At 39.3% G+C, this 21,172-nt stretch overlaps 1 protein-coding gene across 1 annotated transcript in view; it reads left to right on the top strand.

Moving 5' to 3' along the window:
• Nkain3 (Na+/K+ transporting ATPase interacting 3) overlaps positions 1–19,865 on the top strand; it is a 129,150-nt gene extending 109,285 nt beyond the window's left edge. Inside the window, exons 3-4 of the mRNA XM_013518132.1 lie at positions 7,105–7,175; positions 17,790–19,865. Coding sequence (XP_013373586.1) covers positions 7,105–7,175; positions 17,790–17,843 — 125 coding nt within the window. The 3' untranslated portion in view covers positions 17,844–19,865. The remainder of the gene's footprint in view (positions 1–7,104; positions 7,176–17,789) is intronic.
• Positions 19,866–21,172: the final 1,307 nt, after the last annotated feature.

The raw sequence follows: 21,172 nt of genomic DNA, 5'->3' as shown, positions 1-21,172 counted from the left end.
GGGATTCCATAAGTTTCATAAGATTATAAAAGGTATCTCTGTCCTAAAAGTAAAGAGCCATAACTAAATACTTGTGAAACCCTAGCGTTTTTAATCCCCACCCCTGCTTCCTTCATAGAACAAACACAGGCTGATATATCTACAGTGCAATAACATATGCTTTCAGAAAAAAATGAGTGGAAGATCAACTATTTTAATTCTAGTAAAATAAAGATGAAAACTAATATTAAACTAATATATTTGAGTGGTCAGACACTATCATAGGCGTTGTATACATTTTCTTATTACTCCTCATCGTAAGCTTGTAATAGTCACTTTTAACCATTGCAGATGAATTAATTTACCAGAAATTGTCACAAGAGTTCTTGTCTAACTTCTTCATCAAGAAGTGAAATTTCTGTCCCCTTCCCTTGAACTTCGGGTTGGTGACTGTCCTGGTAGTGTTTGGTGGAAGTGGCTCTGTGTAACTTTTTAGGAAAGGTTAAAAGGACAACACAGCTTCTGCTTAGCTCTCTATCTTGGGTCACCAGGATTTTAAACCAACTGACAGGCTGTCGGAAAGTACAGGCCACATGGAGGAGCTGGTGTGGTAAGCATCAAAGACCCCAGCCCTCAGTTGCCGAGAAAGCAGCCAACAACCTGCACCAGTTTGCTAGCCTTGCGGATGAGTCACCTTGGAAGCGCTCCTCTGACCTCCCGTAAAAGTACCCCAAGACACTGGCAAGAAGAAACAAGCTTTTCTTGCTAAATTTAACTTGTTTTTCTTGCTGAATTATGCTCACATTGCTGATTCATGAGTGAAATAAGTGTTGATGGGTGTTTCAAACCACTATGATTAGGTGGTTTGTTGTGCAGTGATAGGTAACCACAGCAGGCAACTTGCCCATGTCAGCACACTTACAAAACAAGTTAAATCGTCTTCCCACGGTCCCAAAGCCAGTAAGTAGCGAAGCTGGAATTCAACACAACCGGCCAGTTATGTAACATCGAGTCGAGAGGACAGAGGAGACAGCTTTACCTTTACCTCTGACTCACATTTCTTAAAAGGAAGTTTGAGCAAAATATGGCAAAATGCTCACATTTATTTAATTCTAGTGGTAAACAGAAATGCCTGCTATTTTGCATGATACGATTTTCTGAGTATTACAAGTATTTTATTATTTAAAACCAACTTTTCCAGGATAAAACAAAGAACGCTTACCAAATTTTGAAATGTTTCAGTTAGAAATCAAACATGTGTGATTAAGACTCAGAAATGAAAAGTGAATTAAATTCAAAGTTGTTATACTTTATAAAATCAGAAGTATAATTATTGTGATGTCTAGGTGATGAAAGAGCTTGTATCTGTTAGCCCTATTTTAATCTCCTTTCCCTAATCTAACCCTAGTAGTTTGTGTCTTCATGGATCTGTTTTGAACTTCTAGTTTAGCAGAATCTTGATAATACAGATGTGTGTAAATGTAGTGCCAAATAAACGCTAGCCTACAGAGAAGGATCCACATACCAATTCTGGATTTATGCCAAGCACCAGGAATATCTCCATGGGCAAAGGGAACTATTCACTTTTCAGTGGTCTCTGAGAAGCACAGAGAAACTCTCAGACCTCTGGCGTTTCTTCCCATGATCCCAAAGCACTACATCTCCAACTTCACATGACATGGAGTGAATTATTCCTCATATGAAGCTGCTGGTTGACAACCAGCCTCCTTAGACATGCTCTGTCCTGCACACATAGGGTGAGAAGAAATCAATTGCTTTATATTCTCTTTCTCTCTCATTCAGTTATCAGTGACTGAACAGGGATTGAGTCAGTAGCAGGAATGGAAACTTTGTCATAGCCCAAAGTGTCCTATAGATGCTTGGAGAAGTTGCAATTGATTGTGTGTTTTGACAAGTAGAAAGCAAGTCTTTATGTAGGCAGTAGATGTGGCTTTATATCTAGACCAGTTCTCTGATTCCTTCAGTTGGGTAGGGACCCCTGTCAGAAGTTTTTGATGGTTAGTGTTAGTAACGGCAAAGATATTCAGTGGCAAGCAGAATTATTTTACAAGAAATTGCATGACAGGCTGTTGGGAAATGCATTTGAAAGAACTGCAAACAAAAGACTTTTCTGGCGCGACTTCACCCATGGAATTTTTGGTGATAACACCTCAGTTTCCAAAAATGGTGTTAACAGTGACAGTGACAGCGACAAAAATGGTGCAGTGTGTTCAAACAAAGTTTTCTGAATAGTGGATGATAACTCTTTAATGGTGCTAATTTTTTCCTAAGATATATCTCACACTTGCAAGCCTTATTAGCCAGAATACACAGAATTCAACTTCAGTGTCCCACAAGCTTGCTTGGATGCTTCTTTCAGTGTCCCCATCTCTGCCATTCCAGGACTTTCTACAGCAGATTCCATGCAGTCTTCTTGCTATACAACTGAAGATCTTGCAGAACATTTCCAGTCTAAACCTCCATTTTTACTACCTTTGGAATTCTGTGCGTCTCTCCTAGTCCTTCCTATGTGTCATTGAAATGCATCCATTATTTCCACAACTTAATTCAGCTGCTTCTTTCTCCTGAAAATGCACAGCTGCCTTACTTTCTTATCAGTATAATATGATAATTTTTCTACAAAATTATTTAAAAGCTATTAAGTCTCTTTTTAAAATTTAGTATATTTGTTTGTTTATTTACTTATTTATTTATTTAATTTTTGGAGACAGAATCTCACTTATTCCAGGCTGGCCTTGAAACATGATGATCTCCCACCTCAGCCTCCAGAGTGCTGGGAGTACAGGTCTGCACCACTAAGTCTGCTTTTTTAAAAAAATTCCTTTTTTAAAGTATTTGACATTGGCATTATTTTTTTTAAATAAAACATTAATTCTTGAACCGCACCCTTCATTCATACCTCAATTTATACCTTTACTTGAACTATTGTCCTACTCTAGCAAATGGAAAGTTTTGTACATATATAATGAACTATTTTTTTTTAACATACGAAAACAAAATTATCTGTGGGTTTGTGGGCTTCTGTTGCCAAATAGCCTCACTGTTATGTCTTGCTAAAGGGTTCTTATATTTTCACTTTCTTTATTATCTGTTATTTAATTATTCTTCTTTAATAGATTTTTTCCTGTAGATTTGCCTAGTTCTAAAATCTTGATAGTTGAAGTATTGCCTGTGTCTTAGTTACTCTTTCCTTGTTGCTGAGACAAATGACACCCAAAATTAAAGAAGGAAAGGTTTTTTTATCTCATAGTTTGTGGAGGTTTCAGTCTGTAAGCAGCTGGCTCCAAGGCAGGGTGGCACACGGCAGAGGGCAACAGTTCATGGCGTTGGTAGAAAACAACAAAAACAACAAGAGCAAAAAGGGAGGAGCAGCAGTGAGCAAGCATCTTTCCCTCCTTTATATTTTATGCAGGCTTCCCACCCTTGTGTGGGTGTAGCACTCACACCCATAATCCCAGCATTGGATCATGAGTCAATCAAAAACTCCTGAAGGCGGCCCCATGATTGCATGAGGCTTTGGGGCACATCTAGACACAAACCATAACAATTGTTCAAGGCAGCAGAAGAGAGAAAATGCAACAAGAGCAAAAAGGGGGTTGGGAAGCAAGCCTCTATTCCTCTTATATTGTATGCCTGCTACTCACCCACACCATCTCCGTGCCCTCCTCTTGCACAGGCTCAGGATGTTTATAAAGTGAGGACCCTGGCCCCCAACTGAGTCACTTAGTTAAATTTCTACACTTCTCTAGTTGACACAATGAACAATATCTTAGAGAGGTAAGGACATGTCCTGTACACCACAAGATGTAGAACTTCTGAGTTATTTAGTTAAGCTTCTAGACTTCTCAAGTTGGCACAGTGTATCAACCATAACAGCCTGCATGTGGCATCTTTGCAAGCCTCTAAAAATTCTGATATCCAGAGCAAATTATGCTCATTTTTTAATGCCCTTGGCTAAGGTGACCATATGTCTTAGTTAATTGGAACATCACAGATAGGCCTAGCATCATGTCTGGTTTAGACTTTGTCCTAGATTTTGTTTTTCATTTGCAAAATTAAATATTATTATTAATAGTTAGAGGGGGAGAATCTAAAATATGATGCAGGCAGCATCAAGCATCTTTCCCTCCAAAAACCTTTCCTTCTTTAATTTTGCAAGCTTGTCACACCAAGGCAGAGAGGTACGTGTACAATGAACAAACTCTCATTTTACCGTGTGAGAAAATCAGCAATAATTCTCATTCCTACAAAGCTTAAAAGGCACAACATAACTAGCACCTTCCTTTAAAGAGTAATTTGCAGGGCCCGGGACGTAGCTCAGCAGGGCAGCACTGGCTTGGCAAGTGCAAAGGTCTTGAGTTCTATTCCAGGTGCCAAAATAATTAAAAAAAAAAAAAAAACACACCAATCCTTCCCAAGAGTAGTTTGCAGGCTGATCACTAAACAATAAAGGAGCGCTGGCAGAGGTGCTGGAGGTGCCCCACGCCATCCATTGTCAGGCGGAGGCGGGGGAAACTACCTGAAGCTCCAGCTGTCACCTGCAGTTTCCCAACAGACCATGGCTGAGGGGTGGAGAGAGAACTCCCTGCAGCTCAGGCCAATGTGCTGATCCATTAGTGGAAAAAGAGTTTCTCAGGGTTGAAATAATAGTATTCATTTATAATGGTTGTACCATATCATTTCATCACATGCTTTCAAACATTATTTTCAATAATGATGTTTACTCAGTCTTTAAAAATCTAATTCATGGCATCAGAGCAAACTTTTAGATATTCATTTTGTCCAATATAAAACTCTGGCATCATTTTAAATGCCAGTAACTCGTTTAAGAATTAAATACTAAAGATAAGTTAATTGTTTATTAATTAATTGTTTATTGTTAATTGTTTTATGGAAATAATACAGATACAAATTTTGGTGGATCACAACATATGAGTACAAAATTCCAAAAATATAATATTCTTACTAATTTAAGAAATTTATGAAGCAGAAATATGTTTGGAATTCAGGTACACAGACAATTTATAACTGCAGAACACTAAAGTGGCATTATTCTACCAATGAATAGAAACTAGTTTTCAAACTTTACATACATATGTATACACAAATGCGTTGAGTAAATAAATAAATACTTTTATAGTGATGCTGATGTTGAAAGCAAAAAGAAAATCAGCATGGAAGAATACATTCTCTCTCTCGGTCTTCATCAATCAGGCCTTGACAAATTCTGTGAAAATTATTCTGTTTCCAGCAATGGTTATGAGTATTTTACAGCGAATCATCTACATTTTAAGTGAATTTCATTAAAGATTTATTGAAAACTTAAATACAACATGCAACAAACAAAACACCTGAAAAAAGCCAGCTTTCAAAGCTGTTAGTAAATTGTAATAATTGAAAGCTTTAAAAAGAAAAACATTGAACTGTATCTTCACAAAAGTAAAAGAGGATAAAAATAAGAGCAAGTTTTCACAGGATTTGGTTTTGGTGGAGCTCCTGTTCTAACTGGGTAATTTATACATTCTTCAACAGAATGAAAAGGCCTAAAATTTTGTAGCATCTGTGTTTGGTAACAACAATTACACAAGGATAAAATTTATGTTATTTTTGTCTTATAAAATTTTTCCAAAAAAATACCCATATGGAGGAAAAATGACAGTACCTGGAAAAACATTTGAGCTAAAATAAATTATGCATATCATTTATTTCATGAAGTTTCTAGGTGATTACCGGCAAAAATAGGGAGAATTATTTCCTCAATGATACCATGGTTAACAGAGTCCATTTAGATGTCAACAATTACAAATGTACTAACTATACCAAGAAACATTGAAGACTGTTGTAAATAAATATATAAAAATAATAATACTGAATATATTTCTCTACCCCTAACCATAAACTTGATTTACAAAGCAAAGGATCAGCCTCAGGTGTCTCTGCTGTTCAGAGGGTAGCCTGGAGATGATCTTACCTGCTCACTGAAAAGCCTCAGAAGTTCATGTCTATTCATTGAGCTGGTGAAGCTTCTATTGTGCTAGCCTTATTTCAGGTCCTCCAAAGAAAGTAAAAGAATGGAGTATGTCAGACATTGACCAGAATTAGTTGCAACTAGCCAAAAATTCAATGGAACTTCTAGGCTGATTTACAGTTTGCTGAAATGACTGCCTTAAACTGAGGATGTGATACAATATTTATGTATTGTGTATCTTAGTGCATGTGTGCACACACACACCACACACCACACACCACACACCCTTGAGAGTTCTGTGTCCCCATGTGCCTATATACCTGTTAATACTAAAGTGTAATCATTCATCACATTCAAAGCTTGATTTAAGTTATTTAGTATTTTAATAGACTACAGAAAGGAGAAACAAATTAAAGAATTAATAACAAAAAAAATCAAAGCTTTAGTCAAACAAAAATTAGAACAACTCTTACAAAAAATACCAAGTCTATGAAGACTACAAGGCAAATTTCATGTTATCAGGGAAAACATGAAAACTTTGAAAATATTAGATACCTATTTCTCAGGGATAGCTACAGAGCAAAAGATATGGAGATAGAGGATATGACTTCTTCAAAGCCTTCTAATGACGCAAGGAATATAATAATCTTAAGAAAAAACTGGGGGCTGGGGATTTAGCTCAGCGGCAAAAGCGCCTGCCTGGCAAGTGCAAGGTCGTGAGTTTGGTTCCCGGTACCGGAGAAAAACCAAAAAAAAAAAAGAAAAAACTGGATTCTGGCAACAAGTAGAGAAAGTATATCTTTTGGTGTACGGGGGGAAAAGCACGTCTGTTTGCTTCTTGGTAAGTGCATTATTTAAAATCTCATACTATTTAATGCTACTTCATTTTTTAACGAGGCCAATAATAACCAGATTTTTCTCATCCCAAGAGCCCAGGTTATTTGTGTTTCTTAAGATTTGCCCATTTTTTGATCACTGAAAATATTTTAGTAGTCCTTTATACTAAATACACATTTTCCATTTTGTAGGAAACAAATGTTTTTATTAATCTTATTCTTATGTATTCTATTTGAACATTTAGCATCATGTGTATTTTTATTTACACATTTATTCATCTTGGGCTGTTATATTTTCAGTTGATTTCATAGGTGGACTTGATACACACTCCTACTACCAGGATCATGTTGAGTTAAAGCCTGTTAAACCTGTAAGTAAAGGTGTGATTATATAGAAAATATTAATCCTTCTAACCTGGCCAAAACTAACCAAACCTAAAGTAGTTTGGACCCACTACTAATCATTGGTTTATTTTCCACTCATGCCTAAAACACACTTTTCACATGTAACCTAGCATCATCGTCATTAGTATTCATTCCAGAAAGCAACTGGAGTAGGTGACATGGTTTATATTTCTACGATGATGTTCTTGACTTATTGTCCTTATCAGGATTGTATATCACCTTGACTACATATTACATGGACTGTGGTCGAAGATGACGTTATTTATGCTGCAAAGTGAAGGCTGAGCATGTGTCTTGGGACAGCATAGCAGAGTAGGAAGGCAAAGGCCATGTGAGGATCCAGGCTCCCCATTTATGGTTCCAGGTGTCTTCCAGGATGTCTCTGAGACTTGTTCTGTGCTCAGTAACATTGTTTCGAGAAAGAAATTACAGACTACCTGGGAGAATGTGTACATAGCTTGTGAGTTGCCTACTTTTTATTCAAATATTTTACTAAAAAGTTCAGGAGCAAGTTTTCTATTGTCCCTAGAAGACATGGGGAAAAGTCAGTTAAAACAACCGTGCCAGTTGAAACTGGTCTGGTTTCAGTTGAGATAAAAGAAGAATCTTGGTCATCTGATATAAATACAAAATAAGGACCTAAATGCAGTGACTCCATTCCTAGAAAACTATAAGTGGCAAATATGCAACTGTATAAAACAATAATAGCTATCATTTGCTAAGCATTTTGACTGCATTATCTCACCTAATCCTTGTAAAAATATTGTAATGCACTCATTAATATTCCTATATCATAAATCAGGAAATACAAGTTCACAGAAGCTAGGTAGCTTCTCAAAGTCCCAATGTTAATAATTTGTGGAGCTGGGATTTTTTCCTGGGTGATAATCTGTCCCCTGGCCTGACTAATGGATTTTCTCTGATGGACTTCGTGTCCTTCAGTGGTGGTAGAGGAAATCCTGTCAAAAGCCCCAGATATAACAAACACATGAAGTCTTCATCTGCTGTCTTTTGTCACAGTGGCAGCATCTTTGGGGAATGAAGCTCTGAGAACCTGCATTGTTTCCTGTACCTCCCCAGTGTGAATTAACTTTGCTTTGGCAGAATGATCTAAAGTAAGCATAGTTCGCAGGCTACACAAATCAGAGCTATGTCTGTCACAAGAGAGGTATTTGAATAAATTTTGATTTCTTAGGGTAAATCCAAGTGGGAGAAAGCATTGCTCTATATAACACTCCAAGACCAAGTAGTCACCACCTCATTGTTCAGGCTCCTGTGTGTCCATGACTGATGGCCCCCAAAGGTTGATGTCTGGGGATCTGGGGAGCTTGCAGGGATTGTGGCAGTGATGAACAGGACCTGTGCATTAGAAGTGAGAAAAGAATTGAAATAACGCCTGATGGTGACTTGGGAAATCTATGTATTTGTGATGAAACAAGAGGATAATGAATGATTTATTTCATCTTACTGTGAAAATAAAATAACTCTGTGGAGATATTATAATATAAAAATATTGCAGTGTAAGAGAGATCTTTTATTAGAGGTTTTCAAGGATTGCAATTGATTAATGTTGATAAAATTGAATCTCCTTTCTCAGGTAACTTCAAAGAATGGACTCATATATACCTATGAGCCTCCAAAGGGTATTCTAGGACATTTCCCAGGGGCAAGTGACTTCTGCTCATGATATCTGAATCCCCTTCCATCTCTGTGAATTGAGAATACATAAAACATCCTCTTAAGATCATCCAAAAGGCTTTGATCAACTCTTCTAGCTCTTCAAAGGATTTTCCAAACATCCGTGTTCGCTGCTGAACTCACACTATTTTAGCTAAATGCAGCAATGACAGGTTTCTGCTTTGACAGATTATGCATATTATCATGTCAGATGAATATGGAACACCTTTCAACCGTGGAGTAAGCATCTGAAATATCAAACTAAGCCTGAATTGAAAGCCTTGTGCATAAAACAATTGAAGAGATCAGTATCTGTGCTGTACATCACTGCAAATATTCCAACAGTTAGCCAGTTATCACAATTTATCCTGCTTGATTTCTTTTAATAAGACTTTTATATTGGGCTCCTTTATATCCAGCTCATTGATACCTTATCACCTCCCTTCCCCTGCAACATCTTGGAGTAAAGGCCAACCTTTTGTGCTAAATTGTTAAGAGATGGGTGTAAATGCTGGTTTTTAACTTTCATTAAGCCACTATAATCTCCATGGATTACAAAGTCAGGTTTCATAAGGAAGTCACTTTACTAAAGAGATTAGAAAATCCTTGGTGTCTTCCCAGGCATTTGTGCTTGTATAGGTAGCTTTCAACTTGAAATAAGTATATTCAGGCCAATCCAAGAGTCCATTCATAGACATTCTGCAGAATCGTGCAGAGACCTAATTCCCAGATTTCAGTGTCAGTTTATCCACAGTCAAATCCTGTGTGAATCTGTATATTGGAGATAAAGTTATGATAAAGGTGAGGTGGTTTGTGCTGGGTTTGATATTTCATAGTTTCTTTCTTTTTAAAGTAATAATATCAAGCTGTCAAACCTCACTGATTAAATTAGTCAGTTTAGCTCAATTTACAGCCACTGATTATCTACAATGTGTATACCTGGTACTATCCAGGGGCTGGAGATATAAAGATGAATAACAATTGAATTTGACCTGTGGCAGCTAGTAATGTAGAAGGTGAGACCTACATAGAAATAACTACATGCAAAACTATGCTTCCAAGGCAATTTTATGTAGAAAGGAAATTGCGGCTTCTCGCTTGGTGAAGAGAGGCTTCACTGGGAGATGATGCTGAGCTGACATTGAAAAAATGATGTGGAGTTGTCAAAAGAACAAGTATAGCCACTTTGCAAAAGAGTTTGGTACTTTTGTACAAAACTAAACATACTCTTATAATATGGTCCAGCAAAAGAGCTCCTAATATCTACACCAAAGAGCTGAAAAATTAGGTTCACATAAAACCTGTGCAAAAACAGATATTTATGGCAACTTAACTCATCATTGCCAAGACATGGAAGGAAGTGCGATGTCCTGCATGAAGCAAATGAATAGATAAACTGTAGCAATCCAGACAATGTAGTATTATTCAGCACTGAAAAGATATGAGCTATCAAGTTGTATAGTTTGAAAAGACAAATGCGTATCACTAAGCAAATAAAACCAAACTGAAAAGGCCACATACTGTATGATTCCAACTATATCAAATTTTGCAAAAGTCAAAACTATGGAGAAAATAAACAGATCAGGGGAGAGGAAAGGATGAGAACACACAGGATTTTTAAAACAGTGGAACTATTTTGGATGATATGACAATGGTGAATGCATGTCTTCTACATGCTTCCAAACCCACAGAACATACAACACCAAGAATGGACCCCAAGGTCAGTTACAGGCTTCAGATGACAGCGATACATTCTGTAAATTCATCAGCTGTGAAGAACATAAAACTCTCGCAGGAGATGTTGATAGCAGGGGGGATTACGCATGTGCACAACCATCTTTTTCCCAATTTTGCTGTGAACCTAAAATTGCTCTTTTAAAAAATTTTTAGCCAGGGGTTGGGGATTTAGCTCAGCGGCAAAAGCGCCTGCCTGGCAAGCGCAAGGTCGTGAGTTCGGTTCCCGGTACCGGAGAAAAACCAAAAAAACCAAAAAAAAAAAAAAAAAAACTTTTTAGCCAAAAGAGCAAAAGAAAACAGGTATCCTCAGTATGGAGGCTAATTTGCCTGACATTCTACAGAGGAAATGTTGAAAATCAGGATTATCCAATCTGCCACTTACCAAAATTCTTGCTTAAGACTGAGCACACCTATTGGAGCCAGAGCAGGAATCTTGACAGCTCCAGTGAGGACACCAAGAGACCTCAGCAGCCTTTGCTCCATCAGCTCAATGACGTCACCTTTTTGCCTAAAGCTGTATAACTTGCTAACCGATTGCCATGTGACTCAGTCTTGTGGACAAGTGACACATGGGTCAGGGGAAGCCTGCGCTGGGTCCATGATCTTAGCACGGCTTCCAGTGTGAGAGTGTAACTCTCACCATAGCTGTGACCTGGGTCCCCACCAGATTTCCTCCATCACTGCACCCATGTACCATCCTTCCCTGAGAGCAAAGAGCAAGGATCACTCTTATCGGAGCACAGAGCCCGGTGGTTGTGTGGTCCACAAGGCCCTGCCAGGGAGTGGAGGCAGCAGTGGCACCAGAGAGAAAGGGCTGACTAAACAAGTTTACCCTCAGAGAGCAACCTGGCATGGCACGGATCCATCCAGCTACAAAAGCAACAGATCATCTTAGAGAACAGTGTAGGAAACAATTAAAGTTTGTCAAAATCATGACAGGTATACTTCCATCAAAATGGCTAGCAACTGGAGAGTGGGAACATTAAGCTATGTCTAGCAGTAATTCTTAGCATAAAAAATAACTAGACCAAGCCAGTTTATCAAAGGAAGATGACAGCCAGACCCCAGAAGCATGCTGCACAACAGAGATAGAACTAGAACAGTTTTGGGGGGTTTTCTTGTTGTTTGGGTTTTTTTTTTTTTTTTAATCAATAACCGAACTCAGGACCTCATGCTTGCCAGGCAGGCAATATGTGGCTAAGCTACATCCCTAGCCTTTAGATCTGATTATGTTAGAAATTTCCATGAGTAAGACAACCTAGGACTGCAGTTAGGAAAGACTTGATGAGAAAGCTGACCCTGAACTTCCCCATCACTGTTAAGCAATCATTTTCTAAGGCTTCCAAATGAGAATTTGACTTTCCATTGGGATTCTGACTTTCTGATTGCCATGCTGGAGGCTAATTTGTCTTCACAAAATGGCTACCTGCTATGTGACCACTGCTGAGTGACTGCTGTCACGGCTATGTGATAAAAGACAGAAGAGCCTAATCTGCACTTTGAGCTGTCAGTGCAGCCCCCTCCATGGTGCCTTTGCTGCTTGTTCTTCACCTGTAACAGTCCAGTTCCTCAGGAAACCCACCTCTGATGATCAGGATCTGAGACCCATGCAAGGAGGTCGTGTCTGTTTGCACTTTCCTGAGAATAGTGACCTTCTATCTGTACTCTCAGATATAAGTTGGTAACATGCCAGGACATTTTGCATCTTTGTATTTCCAATATCTAGATTAAGCACTAGCTACAATGACAAATGGAGGTGCGTGAGCACACACACATCTGTGGGGGTGATGAGTGTGTTTAGGAATAGAGGAGATAGAATAATACGTTTCAAAAAAAAAAGAAAGGGGCTGGGGATTTAGCTCAGCGGCAAAGCGCCTGCCTGGCAAGCTCAAGGTCGTGAGTTCGGTTCCCGGTACCGGAGAAAAACAAAAAAAAAAAAAAAAAAAGAATAATACATTTCAAACCTTAAGTTATAATAGCCAGCCATACCTTAGCAACCTACAGCTGGAAGAACCTAAAGACAAATACAGTGATAAATTCCTGTCTTTATTATCTGTTCATTGACCTTGATTGGCTTGCAGTTTCCGTTTATCTCCAGAGGAGGTGGCAACCTATGGAAAACTCTGCTTGCTGTCTGTCCCATGTGGCTCATACAGGAGGTGACTGGGAGCTGCTCAGATTGATGGCTGGCTCGCTGCTCCCGTTACTGAGCATGGAGCTCTGCTCCTCCAGTGCCACCATCCGTTCCTAGAAATAGAGGGCACTTGCAGCGGTATTAACTTGCCGGGCTGCCACAAGGGCACTACAGGCTGGGGAGCTAACTTCGCGGCACAAGCTCCTGCCTGGCAAGGGCACTACAACTGCAATGCACTCTGCCACGTTGCAGTTGTTCCAAAGGAAAGATGGCTTTTCTGCATGCCTGCCCCCCCCCCCCCCGCTTTTCACTAGCAATAGTAACTGTTTGATCCACCAGAAGGGTGGTTATATCATTTCTGAAACTGTAAAAGCATATGCTAATGTGTAGCCATTTGGCCACGCAGCAGTGAAATGACGGTTCGTATTGCTTATGCAGTTCAGTCTCATCACTTAAATAGTTTGTGCATCTCTGTCCTTGTTAGGAAGGAATGATGCAACCAACAGTGCAACCCAAAAGGGGCTGACTTAACTGCCAGGACTGGAGGTCAGACATCTGTCCTGTTCTCACTAGAGACACAGAGGTCACGTCTTTTTGACGTGTGACCTCGCTATCTGCTCATAGGACCACGTGAGAACTAGACCCAGTTTTCATGCTACTTTGTGAAACACATCAATCTTCTCCCAAGGTGAATGCTGGACACCTGAATGTCCCCACCAGAGAGAAAGGCAATTCCTGATTTTTCCAGAGCTCCCAGAACTTTTCTCAATATGTGTCATTGAAGCCGATGGCAAGAAAAAATTAGATGTATGCAGTTATGTAGATACAATCCACCACCACATCCAACATGAAGCAACAGCAGAAAAACAACTTCAGCTTTCCTGTTTCCAAGAGAAAGTGTCCTTTGATGTTAAAATTAAAGACACTAAACATTAAATAAATTTTACATTAAATGTATGTCACTTTTTATTTTATTTTTATATAAAAAATATTTATTAACCTACATTATGCCAGGTTCTGGAAAGAAATAAAACAGAGGAAAGAATACATAAAACACAGAGACACACACACACACACACACACACTCACACACACAATTTAAAATACAGAGAAACTTAGAAAATCAAGAAAAATCCACACTGCAAGTCTTTCAAGAAAGCCTTTCAAAAGATACCCTTTGTACTAACATCACTATCTTATTGCTTGATTTCATTCTGCTTCAGGGCAAGCATCCTCAGGTAACTACTAAAATAGCTACTAACACCTATAAAAAAGCAGAAAGTTATGACTGTAAGGATCCTAACCCCCCGACTATTCTTCCCAGAGCCACTGATCAATCATAGCATCATTAGAAGCAAGACAATTTGATATTCATGATGTATCCCCAAATGTGCTAATAAATGTCATCTGTGAAGTACCTGACTATAAAGTTAACTCTGATCTTGCAGTAGTGGTGTAGAAAATACATAAATAGAAAAACAAGTTAAATTTCACCACAAGGAAGCAATCAGCTAATGCAAGATATGAATAATAATATGGACAGCTATAAACAAAGTAAGGGGCACTATTATTGATTAAAAGAGATTTTAGAGAATGGGAGTGTAGTTCAGTGGTTGAGTGCTTCCCTAGTATGTGCGAGGTCCTCAGTTTGACCCACAGAATCAAGGGGATAGAGTGATCAAAATATGCTGTAAATGCTTAAATAAGACAAATTTATTACAGTAACAGATACAGTGCCGTTAACCCCCCTCAAAACATTTCCCCTTACTCTGAAGAAATTTATCTCATTGTTCTGGCCACTTCCTGAAGCAGTTGTGCAAGTCCTCTCCTATGAGTGTCTTTCTGTGGCTGGCTTAATGTGCAGAATTGATGCAAAACATTTACCAAATAAAAAATGGATGCCAAAAATTTACCAAAGCAATTTCTACCAAATAAAAATATTGCACTGTGTCCTCGTCTACCTCACTCACCAGATCAGGCACTGTGTAACTTCTGATTCTTCCCATATGGAAAATGACTGTGAAGGGGGTTCTAAGTTTAGGACACTGAGGCAGCGACCACAGAAAAACTAAAGACATGGAAAGGGACCTCCAGAATTAAAGTCCTTCAGAATGACGGAAATAAATGCGTCTGAGGTGACAGGGAATATTTTGATTTATGGAAACATCATTTTTACTGTAGTGAATTTTTAAAATTTAAATGATCACTGTGTTTTTTTAATCACACCTCATAGTAGTCAAATACACTGTAAACCTTGTTGCGTTCTGACAATAAGCCAGTCATAATGATAAGTTTCCAGACAGGTGGGGAAATGGGAATGTGAACCAGATGTTAAATGATACTAACAAACTAATTAGCTATTTAATTCTTCCCAGTTGATCAGGTTCTTTCAAGCTCTGCACTATTGACTTTGGGCCGGATAGTTCTTTGTAGTGGGTCAGTCCCACTGTTGGAATATTTAGTAGCCCTCTTGGCCTCTATCTAATAGATCCCAGTAGTACCACTCTCTATAAAACTGTGACAATAAAACCCATTTCTATGCAGACCCTGACAAATTTTCTCTGATTAAGAAAGCCCTCATCAGCTGGGTGTGGTGACTCATGCCTGTAATCCCAGCACTCTAGAGGCTGAAGCAGGAAGATCAGAAGTTTAAACCCAGCCTCTAACATTTAACTACTTAACAAGACCTTGGCAAAAATAAAAAGTTAAAAAAAAAAGTCTGGGAATGCAGCTCATGCAAAGGGTCTGGGCTTACTTAATATGTAGTACCAAAAAAAAAAAAAAAATTCCCTGAGTCAGAGATGCATAGAGGTGTGACTGAAATGATGTGATATTTGAGATTTGCTTTTAATTATCTTTATCAAAAGAGTGGCAGTGTATGGATGAAACTTTAATAGTATATGTTTATTTAGTTAAAGCTGAATGACACTCATTGAGATTTGTAATCTTTCTCCACTTCTGTGCACAATTTTTAAAAAGCAATCAGTTAATAAAACCTTAGATGGGGTTGCCAGTGGGCTTCCCTTCAAGTCCTCCTTCCAAAGCAGCTTCATTGTGTAATTCAAAACCTACTTGTACTTCCAGAATTCCTACCTGGCATCGGAACAGCAAGCTTCGCTAGTTTACCAATCTGTGTTCTTAAATCCAGAAACAGAAAATATCAGCTAGAAGCAGGGCTGACATTGAAAATAAAAGTAGCAGATATCTTGGAGTTTTCCCCAACCTCCACTAATTCTGCACTAACAAAAAAAAATACATCTTCCCCTATCGCTTTTCCTTACTGTAAAAGGAATTCATGTGCTGAATCAATAAATGAACTTCAGGATACTTGGTTTAGAGGTTATAGAAAATTACAAAATTCCATCATTATAATCATATCCCATTAACTTTCCATCTAAATCCCTGGTGAAATACTAGGGGTACATATAGGCTTGTCATTTAGAACACAGAGAAACAGAAGAGCAGAAGAAATGAAATGCGGAGATAGGGGAGTGCTGGAGGCTTGTGACTTCCACAGGAGGGAACAGGAGATACAGTCAGAAGAACAGCTACAGAAAATGAAACTGGAAAGTTGGGACTTTTCAGCTATTTCAAATTATGATTGAAAAGTCCATGCCAGATCACAGAGTCTCTGAACTGAGTAGAAAAGAAGTTTCTAGAAAGTGATATAAAATAAGTATAAAACAGTCATTTCTGGTATGATACATATAATTTAGTTAGAATGAGCAAAATAACCTGGCTGACTGAAACAAGTAGAGCATGATTAGTTGGGAGCTGGGTGTCACTAGCGGTGCACAGGATATTGCTGATATCACCGAAGGATGCTCATAGCAGGGTGAGAACCCAGTATGGCTGACTAAATGTGAGGTCTTCACAGAGAAGAAAAGCAAATCTTCAAAGATGAGTGGGGTGTGGATCAGCTAAGACTTTGCATGAAATGACGAGAGCTAAAGTATTCGACGAATACTTATTAAATGGAGTGGCCCCTCCGTAGTAGGTACTATGTTGAGGTTGATTTTGTGTAAAGATGCATAATTCAGAACCTTCATACTCCAAAGGATGAATTTTTAGGATAAAATAAGGAATATACACAAAGTCCTTTGCCAAGAGTGTGGGGGCAAGAGTTGTTGAACATGAAGTGTCTATTAGTTAGGGCTCTCCAGAGAAAGAGAACCAAAAAGTTATGTGTGTGTGTATGTGTGTGTATGCGGAGGGAGACAGAGAGAGAGAGAGAGAGAGACAGACAGAGAGAGAGAGAGAGAGAGAGAGAGAGAGAGAGAGAGATTGAGAGAAGGAACTGGCCCATGCAATTACAAGACTGACAAGTCCAAACTCTGTGTGTCAGGCTAGCAGACTGGAGATCCAGGAAAAAGATGGTGCCACAGCTTGAGTTCAAAGGTGGTCTGGAGGAAGAATTTCTCCTTTCACAAGGTTTCATAAGGCCTTCAACTGACTGAATGAGGGCCTTTATGGAGGAAAATCTGCTTTACTCAACATTTACTAATTTAAATGTTAATTTCATCTAAATGATACTGTCACGGCGACATTTGAACCTGAGTCTGACTGTGGCCTAGCGAGCCTGACACATAAAATTAACCACCACAGGAAGGGACGTCCGAGTGTGAGGGATATAGGTGTGTGGTTAAGAGCCATGAAAGCCAGACTGCTAAAAAGTGTTAACCAAAGGATGCTGGAGTAAGGCGAGGCCAGGGATGTGGCTGATAGTCTGGAGACACAGCATCACCTATCATTTTCACCTCTGAGGCAACCAGTGGCACCCGTTCCACGTCACCCCACAAGTGCTGTGGGGGTGGCCCTTCCCTCCCAGGAAATGAATCCTGTGCCAGGATGCCTCATTACCACTCTAATTAAAATTCGGGAAAGCTCAGGTTTCAGGCTTTCTCTGCTGTAGTCAGACAGAACCAGGCACACCCAGGAGCTGTTTTGCATTTCAAAAGACCTGTATGAATAGAAAGGATTTTCCTTTCTCAGTGCTGAAGTTTTTTAAAGCAATTCCTATTTTCCTTTTTAGGTCGAAATAAGTAATGATATTAACTCAGAAATGCGGCTGCTGAACTTGACCTAAGGGAAAAGCACCACCGTCCACGAGCACCAGGTGGATCCGACACGCACCACCTTCCTTCAAGGGAATGAACTCTGCCTCCCTGCTTTCCCTCGGATCGCGGAGTCCTCAGCTCACAGCCCGTGTGTTATTAGCATTGTTTGCTAGATGCGTTCTAGGTGCTTGGGTGGGTATTTTTTTAGTCATTTTCTTCTTATATGAAAACTTGTAAATTGTAAAAAAAATGGTTTTTAATTTTTTTAACAATATTTAATGTGAGGCATGCATTACAAAAAAAAAAGTCTGTGAAAACCTAGTCATTTCTAAGAGATATATCAGTGTGTGTGTTGCTTGAGGTGTGAAGTCAGCGCTGCTGACCGCTGAGGTTACCCTAGGCCAGGGGCGTCCACCCTGGCAGACACTGCCCATGGTCACCAGACACAGGCAGATCCCGTGACAGATGATATCTGGTACAAATAATGGATCCAGCTCTCATACCGACTATGGAAAACTGTTTGAACACCACAAGGCAAAATATGGAGTCCCCCTTCTTTCCTACCTTCTCAAACTCAGAACAGCATGACAGCAACCTAAATCTTCAGAGCTGTACCTGACATCTTGTTCTTGTATTTTGAAAAAAAAAAAAGTGTGTGTTAAAGAGTAAAATGATTGTGGGACTCCTTTCTCCTTTGAAGGGAACAAATGCATCTCCGAGGCCCATGCTGAGTTCTATACAAACACTTCTAAAGAAAACATTTGCATTGAGATACATCAGCTTTTCTTTCTCCTCCCCCTTCACAATAACCAAGAAAATGATATTGTGAAGAAAAGGACTGCCTTGAGAATACATTGTAATTTTTTTAATTGACATAAAATTTACATGGGATAAAATGCACAGACGTTAAGTACAGAATTTAATTAATTTGGAAATATGTAGACACTCAATCAATGTCTCCATCAAAATACAGAACATTCCTATCACTTTAAAACACTTCCTGATGCCCACTTTCCGATTAATTCCCACATTCTCTAGACAATCAATGTGCTGTTTTCCCATTGCTTTTCTCTCTTCTCAGTATACTGTGCATGTGTTTTTTTCACATCACTTTTTCCCATATCCCTCAATTATTATTCCCAGTGTGAAAGTAAGTTTTGTTCACTTTGTACGCCAGCCAGAGCGAAGGTCACAGAGTTGTGCACATGTGCACTATTTAGTACAGAGATTGTTAACTAGGTCTCTGCCTCTCTAGAAAGTCTATAAACAGCCTAAAGTTGCTGCAAATATTTGCATATGTGTAGATTTCTTTTTTCTTCTTCCTTTCTGGAGGCTATGGATTTCATGGGACTCTGAAAAATCAAAACTTAGTATCACAAAGTTTTCCCTGATTCTTCCCAGTTTATAACAAGCACAGTGGACTTTCTAGTGAGTGGTGTGCCTCTGTCAAATGCTGCCCAGTTACTCCTACCAGCGTTCCTCCTATTGAGTAAAATCAGATTAAATGAAGAGGCACTAGCACCTTGAGAATGAGGCAATCTAAGCGGCCATTCTGTAATCCAGGGAGAGGAGCCCTGGGGCTTTGGTGCACTGGTCGAGAACCCTGGTTTTATATGGAGGACCAAGACCTATGGCCAAAGGCAAAAAATGGGAAGAGGGCAAAAACTGAGGCGTGGGTCCCAGTCTACTACTGTGGTATTAGACCATGTTTGCTATCTTAGCAGTCTTCTGCATTTATGAAGAACTACGATCTCTACCTCCCAAAGGTGAGGTGAGGATTTGATAACAAACGTTAAAAAAATCTATAGACTGTGAAACATTCCACAGTTGGAAAAGGCAGTTATTATCAGTACTGCCAAGGCACTAAATTGGTCTAATTTGGAGGACCTATGACTCGCTCAAGTGCCGTGAAAGCTGACAGCAACAACAAACTTTTCTGCTTCCTAAAACCGGTTGGGAAAATTGCCCATGTTTAAACAATGTGAAGTAACGAAAATGAAAAATTCCTTTTTTTAATTACAAAACTAGTATAAATCATTATTATTTAAAAAGCTAATTAAAATTAAAATTGTAGAAAATGAGTAAGACAGAAAGATAAAATTAATATTTGCATATTTTAATCTGTAATTTCATACCCACAAAAATAAGAACATGGTTAACATTTCACAAAATAATACTGAAATATTATTCTGGCTTAGTGATTTTTTCAGAGAACATTCACTGTGGGCAACTGCTTCATATAGCACATGTGTTTTTATTTTTACTCTTTGCTCATTTAAATAATGAAATGATAGTTGCTTCAGTTTCAAACCCCAGCAATATATAATGACTTTTCTGAAGTTTGGGAAAAGTTACCGTTCACCAGAATGAAGTATTCAGTCTCCTCCCTCCTCTCCTCTCTTCTCGCTGCTTCTCGTCTTTCTAGCTACTCTTCGGATGCTCTGCTTACCTACAGAAAAAGGGATAAAGACAGGGGCAGAGTTCTGCAGCACCATCTGGCATTCACCCATCAGTCTGGACACTTCCAGCGCAGTACTCTCATGGTTGCTGTTGCACGGCAGTGAGGGTTTCCAGCTCTTACTTCTGCTTCCTGTCTTAGGAAATCCACTCTGCCCTGTGCATAGCCAATAGGGCTTTCATCAAGGATGTGTTCACTATCTGTGTGTTCTGCCCAAATCTTTGCTTCTCCACATGGAACTGTGTGCCTGATCAGAGTATAATTGTGTGTCTCGGGGGCTGGGGATTTAGCTCAGCGGCAAAGCGCCTGCCTGGCAAGCGCAAGGTCATGAGTTCGGTTCCCGGTACCGGAGAAAAACCAAAAAAAAAAAAATTGTGTGTCTCATCCACTCATCTACCAGAACCTTACCATACTACGGAGACTCGAGAGTGCTCTAGACAAGTGGCCCAGTTAAAGCAGAAAAGGGGGCATCTCCCGCCCTTTGGCTCCTAGTGCAAGTAGAACAGGGAAGGGAACATGCAAAATCAATGTTTTTCCCTCTTTGAGCCAGCTTGGCCTTGAATCTTGTGAACTCTGGCCATCTTTTCCCCAGGCTGTACTTTTGGTCTTGATGGAGTAATGTCCTTTTTAAGGGTCTTCTGCTGATATTGTGTGACACACAGGAAGCTGGGATGCTTCCAGGTTCTCTCTTTATTAGAACCTCCAGACCTGTTCCAAAGCCAGTAAAAGTTAAACAGGAGAGTTACAGAGAGTGTCAGAGAATTTTCAGGAGAGAGAAAATGTCTTAGATTTAGAAGGGTCCATACCAGGCAACTCTCAAATTTCTTTCAGAGAAACCTCCCAATGAGTATGTCCCCCAGAACCTGAGCCTTCCTCCTCACAATGTGAGAAGACGTGTTC

The sequence above is a fragment of the Chinchilla lanigera genome, unplaced genomic scaffold (genome assembly GCF_000276665.1).
Source record: "Chinchilla lanigera isolate Chin_1 unplaced genomic scaffold, ChiLan1.0 scaffold00043, whole genome shotgun sequence".
Lineage (NCBI taxonomy): Eukaryota > Metazoa > Chordata > Mammalia > Rodentia > Chinchillidae > Chinchilla > Chinchilla lanigera.
Note: the sequence above shows the minus strand (reverse complement) of the source record. Positions and strands in the feature narration are given on the sequence as shown.